This window comes from Scomber scombrus, chromosome 16 (assembly GCF_963691925.1).
Source record: "Scomber scombrus chromosome 16, fScoSco1.1, whole genome shotgun sequence".
NCBI lineage: Eukaryota > Metazoa > Chordata > Actinopteri > Scombriformes > Scombridae > Scomber > Scomber scombrus.
In genome coordinates, this window is record NC_084985.1 from 23,205,112 (window position 1) to 23,215,580 (window position 10,469).

At 39.9% G+C, this 10,469-nt stretch overlaps 1 protein-coding gene across 1 annotated transcript; it reads left to right on the forward strand.

Annotated features, from left to right (window-relative positions):
• The first annotated feature begins 2,032 nt into the window (after positions 1-2,032).
• Positions 2,033-9,324, forward strand: LOC133996467 (CMP-N-acetylneuraminate-beta-galactosamide-alpha-2,3-sialyltransferase 1-like). Its single transcript, XM_062436050.1, has 6 exons — positions 2,033-2,315; positions 2,481-2,677; positions 2,781-2,960; positions 7,076-7,121; positions 7,200-7,319; positions 8,864-9,324. Exons 1-6 carry the CDS (start codon positions 2,076-2,078, stop codon positions 9,029-9,031), a joined length of 951 nt encoding a protein of 316 aa, XP_062292034.1. The 5' UTR covers positions 2,033-2,075; the 3' UTR covers positions 9,032-9,324.
• The last annotated feature ends 1,145 nt before the right edge of the window (positions 9,325-10,469 follow it).

The following is a 10,469-nucleotide window of genomic DNA, read 5'->3' on the forward strand; positions in this document are numbered from 1 at the left end:
ATTGATAACGTGCTACCACAGCCACAATGGTGGTCAGGTAATGTAACCATGGTGTAACCCGAGAATCACAGAGTACCCTATAGTTGTAGCTGAAGCCGTTACTGATTATACATTTTGTTTTAATGTTTTAAGCCTGTTTTTCACTAGTGAAAAATAGCATTAGAACTATCACAGTTAACCATAGACTGTACCTGCACTTTGATAGCCACGCTAACAGCTAGCATTAGGTTTAGATCAATCCTCTTGTCCAAATGTGGTCACTTCTGGCTGCAAAAATCCAAGATGGTGACAGTCAAAATACTAAACTTGAGGCTTCAAAACAGGAGTCCATAAACCAATGGTTGACATCAAGGTAGACAAGTCCATTATTGTTCTTATAGTCTATGGCAGAGGTATTCAATTAAAATTCACTGAGGTCCAATTTGTGAAAATGTCGTCAAGTGAAGGTCTGGAACATCATATTGTCTGTGTTATTTTTCAGTACCTTGAAATAGCATTGTAGTTCCATCAGCATATGTGTCTAGTGGCTAGATTGTAGACTATGAAATAAATACTGTAGAATTCTAGAATATGGTACCAACATTTATTAGTATTTACACTGAACTTTTGGGATTTAAATAAATATTAAAATAGAAAAAATAAGAATAAAAAAAGAATAAGATTTTCTTTTTCTTACATCAAATATAGATGGCATTTTAAAATAAAGTGCATTGCGGAATGCTTTTGATTGTGTTTCTTAAATAAAGTGATTAGTTTTAGAAAAATAAAAAAAACAATCCCTACTTACTTTTAAATTTAACTTGAACCATAAACTAAATTCACATCTAATAACTTTATAACAAAACATCTCAACACATATTAACCTTTTTTCCCCTGTGTGTATCTCACTGACAATCGAGTCTCTCCCATAGACTGTATATAAAATGGACGTAACATCTGTGACGTCACCCATTGGTTTGTGGACTGCTGCTTGGAAGCGAATAGTTCCAGATCTGGGCAGCGCCATCTTGAAAATTTCCGGTGCATGCCGGGTAAAAAAAAACACGGATTCTACTTATATGGGCATCAGGAGGAGCAAGAGGCGCCCACCTGAACCTGTGGACCAATCAACCTGTCAATCACGACGTAGCCACGCCCTAATGCATACCCTGCTTTATCGTCAAATATAAAATCAGGGAGGCCAAAATTTCACAAATGAACATCATACTGAATTGAAGAAGGCTTTAAACTAGCGAGTTTAAACCACATTAAGAGACCATAAACACATTTTGAAAAACGTTTACTGAGGTTATAAATCAAGTGAGAAGTTTGTGAATTCTCCATTGACTTGTATAGAGACGGAAGTCCTTTTGACACCAAAACGGTCGCCCCCTGGTGGCCTTTTGATAGAATGCATTTTTAAGTTACTTCCACGTTCGCATCATTTCAGAGGACCAAAACTCCCTGCCTGGTCTCTCCACATGTCCGAATGCACAGATTTGATTGACTGATTAGCGTCAAGTGAGAAGATTCGCTATGTACAGTGGTCTGTGAGTTTCCACTTTTACCGTAATAGCTGGAGAAGCTGCACCCCTTATAATAGAAATGCTCAGACAAAATTTATCAATCTTCAATATTTCATCAGTTACAGGTCCGGGTCCAGATAGGCTGGCATCTGGGTCTGGGTCCGGACCCCAGTCTGTCTATTAGTGAAACCTGGTCTATGGTCTGAGACACTTTGTTTCCAATTTACAGACCCACGGCTGTGTATTAACACCGAATTATTTGCAAGTGTATTTACACAATGGACAGCTTGTGGACAGTGAGGAGATATTGCCTGAATTTGACAAGAAGTGCATTGAATAATTTATTTTCAGAATTACTTACTATTTTTAAATATAAGCTTATTGCCAATTAGAAGAGAAAATAATAATAATGTAAGTATTAAGTATTATTATACCACTACCAAACTGGTAAACTGATAAGAGCTGGAAATATGTTTTTCTTGATTCATGCATGTACACTTACTTGTTTATTGCACTACACACTTTGTCTGCAGATTGAAACTGTTTCCCACTCACGAGGATCACACAGTCATGATGAATTCAAAGGTGATCGTGTTTGTTGTCCTGCTGTGCCTCACTGGCTTTGGTCTGTTATTGAGGGGATACATGCCAAAATTCCCCCAGCTGCAGTACATAAGCCACTTTGTCACTGCCTGTGACAAATGTCTGACAAAAGACGACCCGTGGCTTATGCAGCATTTACACAAATCTGTTCAACCATTTTTGTCAGCAAACTACAGTCTCCCAGAGGATGCTTTCAACTGGTGGAAGGTAATTTGTTAAGAAAAGAGTTATCCATTCGGTAGTAGGAAATAAAAATGTTTTTAAATCACTTTTATCATTGCTTTTCTTTCATCATTTATCCCCTGTATGCCAGTTTGCTTACACACAACTCATAACTGGTCTAACAACAGTTTGTGTTTATATGTTTATCAGCATTTACAGTTGGAAAGTCGTGATTACGGCACCTACAGAACAACAGTGAACAGGTTGTTTCAGATGTTTCCAAACAGTCCAGATCTGGTAGAGTCTAGTCCTAATCACTCCAGGAATTGTGCTGTGGTGGGCAATTCTGGTAATTTGAGGGGATCACATTATGGACCTCTGATAGATTCCCATGATGTTGTTATAAGGTAAATCTTATTGTCTTATCTTAAAGTTTTCTAATTGTCGAGTTGTCTATGTAATGTCAAATTCAAATCATTAAGTATGTACATATCTCCCTGTACTATTTAGAATAAACAAAGGTCATACCAAAGGCTACGAGGCAGATGTTGGTACCAAAACAACTCATCGTATCATGTATCCAGAGAGTGCCATGGACCTGGATGACTCTACTCATCTTGTGCTGTTTGCATTTAAGATAAAAGATCTTGAGTGGCTCATCAAGGCCTTCAGCACAGGATTTTTTGGAAGGTGAGTCTTTTTCTAATTGACTAATTATGTGTGTATTTGTCCCTGTATCTGTATGGACACCTGAGGTATTCAGTATTTACTGAATAAATAAGACATCATAATATTTTATATCATATACCTTCTTTAAATCACAATTGCTATGTCTGTCCATCAAAGCAAACAGGGCAGACTAGTGTGATTATCTGATGGCTTATTCAGACAGAAGAAAAAGCTAGTTACATATCTGCTTTACCGTGTTTGTTTGGACTGCCAAAGACTGTGAGATGAATTGCAGACCAAACATGCAGACGAGTATCAAAAGAAAATAATATTTATCACAGATAATCCTGTAGCACACAATTTACATCCAATGCAAATATTCAATACCTGTACAGTAGGTAGCATGTCCTTCATGAAAATAAGCAAAAACAAATGACTGACTGTCATAGCAGAGGCTGGAGAGAGAAATAACAGCCTTAGGATGCTTTTAATTATATAAGCTTAATAGTGTGAGTTGATCACAGGATTCCCTGACTGTGCCAGTTCTTAGAGACCAGCATGTTCGTGGGTAAGATGTAGGGGGGGAGTAGGTTTCGGACAGTCGTTGGCAATGAGAACGAACAGGTTTAACTCACCAGGTCTCAATTTATTTTAAAATCTATTTTATGAATTCATTTGAGTCCGGCCTATAGTTTCCTGCTAAGATTTCCAGAAATACTGAGCTCTGCTTTCATTTTCTTATGGAATGACTTATGTTATTATTCTGACATAAATAGTTCATTTCAGTCCCTTTACACCTTGCATTAAAATGCATCACAAATCCAATTTATCTCTAGATATGTTTTAACCTGATTACGTTTACATCTGGTATCAATATGTGACTTCATCCTCCACATTGAGATCATTGAGCTAAAACAACTGAACGTCACATCCTCCTCTCATTTTTGTGGGTCCAAAAAAGAAAAAACAAACAAACAACCATAAATGGTTGCCATTCATGAAGGGGTGCTATTGGACTTTTACTTGCTTTTTTAAGTGGGGGAAGAAGCATGGAAAGGCCAAACAAACGCCATGTTCTAGAATAAGGCTGGTAATAGGTGTACCTGGTACCAAAACATGAGGATGACTTGCAGTTGTGTCATCAGATCTGTGGTGGTTGTTTTGGACACTCAGGTAAAAAGAGGAGCAGTGGTGTCAACTGATTGCCAGTTGGTGGTGAGTTGGAGCAGGTGTCAGGGGAGATTGCTGAACAGACCTGTGAGACACAAACGAGTAGTGAGGGTGGACTGGAAACATCTTTCAGAAGCCCCTGTCCATTAAATCTTTCACTTCCACCTCCTAAGGAATTTCTCCTGTATCCTGGGGGAAGATGGGGATATTGAATCCGAGTGTACCATGTTCAGGACCTCAGTTGTGAAGGTGGGTACTTGGAGGGTCATTGGCGCTTGTTGGGATGGCAACCGTAAAACTCGCTGGTGTACACCAGCAGTGAAGGAGGCCTTCAAGCAGAAGAAGGAGGCCTTTAGAGTCTGACTGGCTCAGGGATCTTCTGATACAACAGATGGGTTGTTAAGGGCCAAAAAGGCAGCAGCAAAAAAAAGCATAAAACAGGGTGTGGGAGGAGTTCAGGGAGGCCATGTAGAAGTACTTTAGTTTAGCCTCAAAGAAGTTCTGGCAAAGTGTCAGGTGACTCAGGAAGGGGAAGCAGTGCTTAGCCTGGGCTGTTTTCAGCCGAGGGATGGAGAACTGCTGACCTTGATGGGGGACATTGTTGAGCAGTGGAAGTAACACTTTGAGGAACCCCTAAAACCTGCATTCTATGCAGGAGGCAGAATTGGATGATTTGGGGGAAGTCTCACTCATATCCCTGGCAGCGGTCTCTGAGGTAGTCAGAAAGCTCCTCAGTGGCAAGGTACTGGGTGTGGATGTAATTCATCCTGAGATGCTGAAGGCTCTTGAACGTTGTGTTGCATGGAGGTTGGGGATAGTGCCCCTGGACTGGCAGACCGGGATGGTTCCCATTTTTTTTTTTTAAAATGGGGACCAGAAGGTATGTTCAACTATCGGGGGATCACATTACTCAGCCTTCTGGGAAAAGCTTATGCCAGAATACTAGAAAGGTGGCTCCGGCTGATTGTCGTACCTCAGATACAGGAGGAACAATGCAGATTCTGACTTGGCTGTAGAACAGTGGACCAGGCCTTTAACCAAACAAGGATACTTGAGGAGTTGTTGGAATTCACACATCCAAACTCCATGTGCTTTGTTGAATAGAAAAGAAAACCTTTGACCATGTCCCTTGAGGCACCTTGTTGGTGATCCTGTGTGAGCATGGGGTACCAGGGCTGTTGCTGCAAGCCATTCGGCTCATATATATATATATATATATAGCAACAGCAAAAGCTTTGTCTGCATTCTTGGCAGAAAGTTTGACTTGTTCTCAGTGGGTGCTGGGCTCTGCCAGGGTTATCCCTTGTCACCAGTTCTGTTTGTGATTTTCATTGACAAAATCTCAAGGTGCAGCCAGGGGGACGTGAGCGTCTGGTTTGGGGACCTCAGGATTGCTACTCTGGTTTGTGCAGATGATGTGGTTCTGTTTGCTTTCACAAACTGTGACCTCCAGCAAGCACCGGGCTTGACAGGCAGATCGGTGCAGCATCAGCAGTAATGCAGGAAATGTACCGTTGTGGTGAAAAAAGTGCTGAACCAGAAGGCAACAATTTACTAGTTGGTCTACATCAATTAGTCAAGAGCTTCTGGTAGTGAATGAAAGAATCAGATGGTGGATACAAGTGGCTGAAATGATATGGAGAATGTCTGGGCTCAGCCTTAAAGAGCCACTACTCCTTTGCATTGAAAGCAGCCAGCTGAGGTGGTTTGAGCACCTAATAAGGATGCCTCCTGGATGTCTTCCTTTGGAGTTGTTCCAGGCACATCCAACTGATAGGAGACTATAGGACAGACCCAGAACATGCATGATTACAGGGATTACATATCTCTTCTGGCCTGGGAATGTTTTGGGATCCTCCAAGAGGAGTTAGATGGATGGATGGATGGATGGATGGATGGATAGTTGTTGTATTTGGATTAATAATGCAATTGCATTAACACTGTTCAATGTAGTCACAATGTGTCCCTGCTAGTGGTGTGAATCTTCACTGTCCGCACGATTTGATTCGATTGTGATTCAGCTGTTAGCGATTTGATTTGATTTGATTCGATTACCTGATGCTTCTCAACGTATCACATCCTGATTTTTCTATATTACTGCATGGCTCATTTTTTATCAATTGATACAAGAAGTCGGATAAATATGAATTCCCTTTTTAAGAAAGTACTTTAAAAATCTGAATGTCAACATTCAACATACATGTTAAACATAAATGTTAAAATAAATCAACAGTATAGATCTCGTTGGGGTGAAGTTCACCTGCCTGTATGAAACACACACGCAGACACTCTCTAGCACGTACTCTTGCTAGCTCGCTCCAGATTCCAGGAGATTGTATCTAATTGCGGGCGTCAGGGAGCCGCTATCAATATAATTGGGAGTTGGGATGTCAGGAGAGACTGACCACCGAGTTATTTTCTTCACCTCAGAGTTTACATTGTTTCATGCTGCAGTGTGTGTTGGTCAGCTGCTCTGTTACGTTAGCTGAGTAACAGCGTTAAAAGTTCACAGTAAACTTTATGATCGTCTCAATCACAAAATGCTTCCGACCACTTAGATATTTTTAAGATGAACTACAGATAAACTCTCGCGTGTGCGCCTGTAAGACAGTACGGCTGCTACGCTGCCCTCACAGTTTGGTTCCGCCTTTGTCGTCCGTCAACATCAAATTATTAGCTAACGTTTAAATAATTGATTCCTGACTGTTGTTAATCGATGCAAAATCATCCACGTCTGCATCGTGATGCATCATATAATGAATTCATTTCAACACCCCTAGCCCCTGCCCACCTCTAGAGGTGGTTTGGCTGGTTGGATCACAATCCATCCTAAATGTGTCTTACGGTTGTACTTTCATGTAGTCAAGCACTATCCAACTGCAATCCAATCACCCAAAGGCATTTTAATGTAAGGTGTAAAGGGGGTCGTGTACATTGAATTTAACATTTCATGGTATTTCCAACAGGTCATATGCGCCAATAAAATCCACCATCAAAGCTAACAAAGATTTGGTGAGTATTATTTTGATTCCATTTACCAATAAACTATATAAAAAATACTTTCAAAGGCTAATTTCCAGGCCATCACAGGTGATGGTGACCAATCCAGCTTTCATGAGGTATGTTCATGAAATCTGGCTTGAAAAGAAGGGCGGCTATCCATCCACCGGCTTTATGGCAGTGATTCTTGCCCTGCACATTTGTGATGAGGTGAGTCAATTTTGATTTGTTATTTTTTCTTTTGAATACTCTATCACACTACTGATTGACAGTTGCAAATAACTGAGTCTTTTACTGTTCGATATTTTGCTGCAAGTAATTGAACAAATTCAAAGTTAACAACACAGTACATTTATCATAACCTTCCAAAATGATCCAGAGTTATGCGTTTTATGATCTGGGGCTGTGAAGGGACCCTTTTATAATCTGACCATACTGTTAGAAATAGAGAACAAAATCTCATCTCATTACTAGTCACAATTTGCATGCTCACAGTAGGTCATTATCAAGGAATGTTAGACATACTGTAGCTGGTTTGAGGCACTCCTATTATCCTCAAATTGAACTAACACATTTTACCCTTGGGGTCAATCTGACCCCAGGAATATCTGCCTCCAGAAAATGATTAAAATAAAATTGTTGACCAAATGTTTGTGTCAGGTACTTACATATACTTATATAATACATAAATAACCAATTGATGATGAAACTTAGTAGCAAGTCGACCTCTCCTCTAGCGCCACCATCAGGCAAAACATTTTAATTAGAATTCATGTATCTTGAAACGTTTTCATTCGAATCTTTTCAAATTTACTGACGACATTAATGACCACAAGAGGATGAACCCTATTGGTTTTGGTGACGACATGACCTTTCCTGTAGCGCTTTCAGTTTTAGAGTTAGTGTATCTTGAAAATCTTTCATCCAAATCTTTTCTTTTTAGTTAGAAGGCTGCCGTGCAAGCTTTTGTATGTTTACTCCTCCCTGATTTTGCATGAACTCTCAATTTTCTTTCGGGAATTTCCCGCCCTCCATAGTGCAGGAAATATAAGTTCTACTTCGGCAGGTGTAGTACAGTGAGTAGGTCACACACACACATACACACACAAAGACACCTTAATGCCCATGGTGCGGGAAAGTTCTCATGGGAATATGTTTCCTCCTCCCCCATGTCACGTTAGCACCAAAAATGGAAAAATATGGTCCCTCTCTTTACTTCAACAACAAAGTAGACTTAGCGCTGCGAAGGTCATCAAAAAAGTTCCAGGACCCGCAGTCAGCCATGTTGAAGACAAAGTCATTATTCGAGCTCTTAATACAACCATCAATTGAAAATATTGTTAGAGGGGAGGCATGTGTAGTTGGATGACTTGGATGTGATTGACTCGCAAGCCTACATTGGCTTCCTCATTTTGGCAGGAGTTCACAAGTCAAGTTATTTCCCGTGCCCACACCGCGAGAAGTATCAGTATCAAAGTTCTTGTGGTAATTATGCTCCCCAAAACAATTATGTCAACTATTATTTTTTGAATGATAAACATTGAATGGGGTCAAATTGACCCCAAGGATAATAGGAGGGTTAACAAAAAATCAGTGCTTCTGTTGTCTTGGTGAGGACAATCAATTTAATGAGGCCTTTGCTTTACATTCTCCTGCCAACTTCATAACATTTTAGGTGAAGTTAAATTGATTATGTTTAAAACATAATCAGATTAGGTAATTGGTTTAATATGTGTTCATTTTGCCTTTCCAAGGTTCATGTGTTTGGTTTTGGAGCAGATAAGGATGGGAACTGGAGTCATTACTTTGAAGAACTCAAAAACAAGAAATTTAAAACTGGACTCCATCCTGGATCACATGAGTATGATATTATCAAGGAGCTAGCGGAGCGAAAAATCCTCCATTTTTATGCAGGGAGTTGATCTGTGAAGCTGAGTCCTTACAACTCAAGAGGCAGCTATGACTAACTGAATGGGTACATCTCAAGTCTCTTAGTTGAGGTTTTCTCACTCCTCACCTGTACTGAAGTTTTTCCGAATTTGCACTTTGACAACTGTCCCAAGTCTCTTACTTCAGCTCTGAGGAGCAAGGAGCAAGGAGGGATCCATGAGGAGCCAAAGTGTGGAAACATGAGACATATGAAAATCACCTGGGCTAGACTACCAGGCAGATGACTTTGGACACACTTTCTCATTCAAGTGAATGGGAAGCTGTATTCAAACTTTTGACTGGTATCCTCCAGGATTACAGCCCCTCCCGCACCCTCCGCTCAACCTCTGCTGGTCTATTAACCATCCCCACATCACGCCTCAGCCCCATGGGTGCCCAAGCCTTCAGCTGCTCGGCACCCAGACTATGGAACTCCCTCCCCCCACACATAAGACAGTCAAAACACGCCTGTTCAAACTGGCATATTCACTCTGACACTGTGCACTACCCTTGTTTTTAGGTTGATGTCTGGTTTTAATAATGTTTGATGTTTTTATTCTCTGTAAGGTGACATTGGGTGACTTGAAAGGCGCCATCAAATAAAATGTATTATTATTATTAATATTATTATTATTCATACCTTTATATCATCTACATCATTAAATGTATATAACTAGCCAACTGTACTGTGTACATGTGCTATTTTATTTTAATTACACACTAATGTTCCATGAACTGAAGAAAACTCTACATGAAGATTTTACCGACCCGATTGTGTTCACCCCTCCCAGCTTGGTGAAATGTTTTGCCTTTTTGTGTGTGTGTGAAACGACTTTTAAATTATTTCACACAAACCTGAATTTAATTCGATGCATGTTTTTGAGTGATACGAATACATGGAAAACACAATTTATTTTTTAGTGCAAAATAAATCTTTTTAACATAAATCTGTCCTGCTTAACAGAATAAAATAACAGAAAACAATCTCAGTCCTGCTTAACTTAACAGAATAAAATACATCTTTCTTTAACAGAACTCAGTCCTGCTTAACTTAACAGAATAAAATAACAGAAAACAATAGAAAGCAGAAAATTCCTGTAATAGTACACATTTAGTGCAATAAGAAAGGTGAAAACAGAAAAGTCTGTGGAAAAGTTGTAAACATAAACACGTTGTGCCTCAAAGGCCATGACTGTGCAGTTGTAGTAAATAAGAAAAAAATGCTACATCATGTGGAGACAGCCTATTTTTTCCATTTGTATTTCTTTTGAGCTTTTGCTGCAGTAAGGAGTTGTTTTTTTTTTCAGTGCTACAGAGTAAAACTCTGAGGCAACAGTAACTTGACCAATGAGAAGAGCCGGATTCTGCACTGTCATTCTCGTGTGTGAGTGTGCTGGTCAAAGAGCAGGAGAGGGCTGGCAATAAGATTAC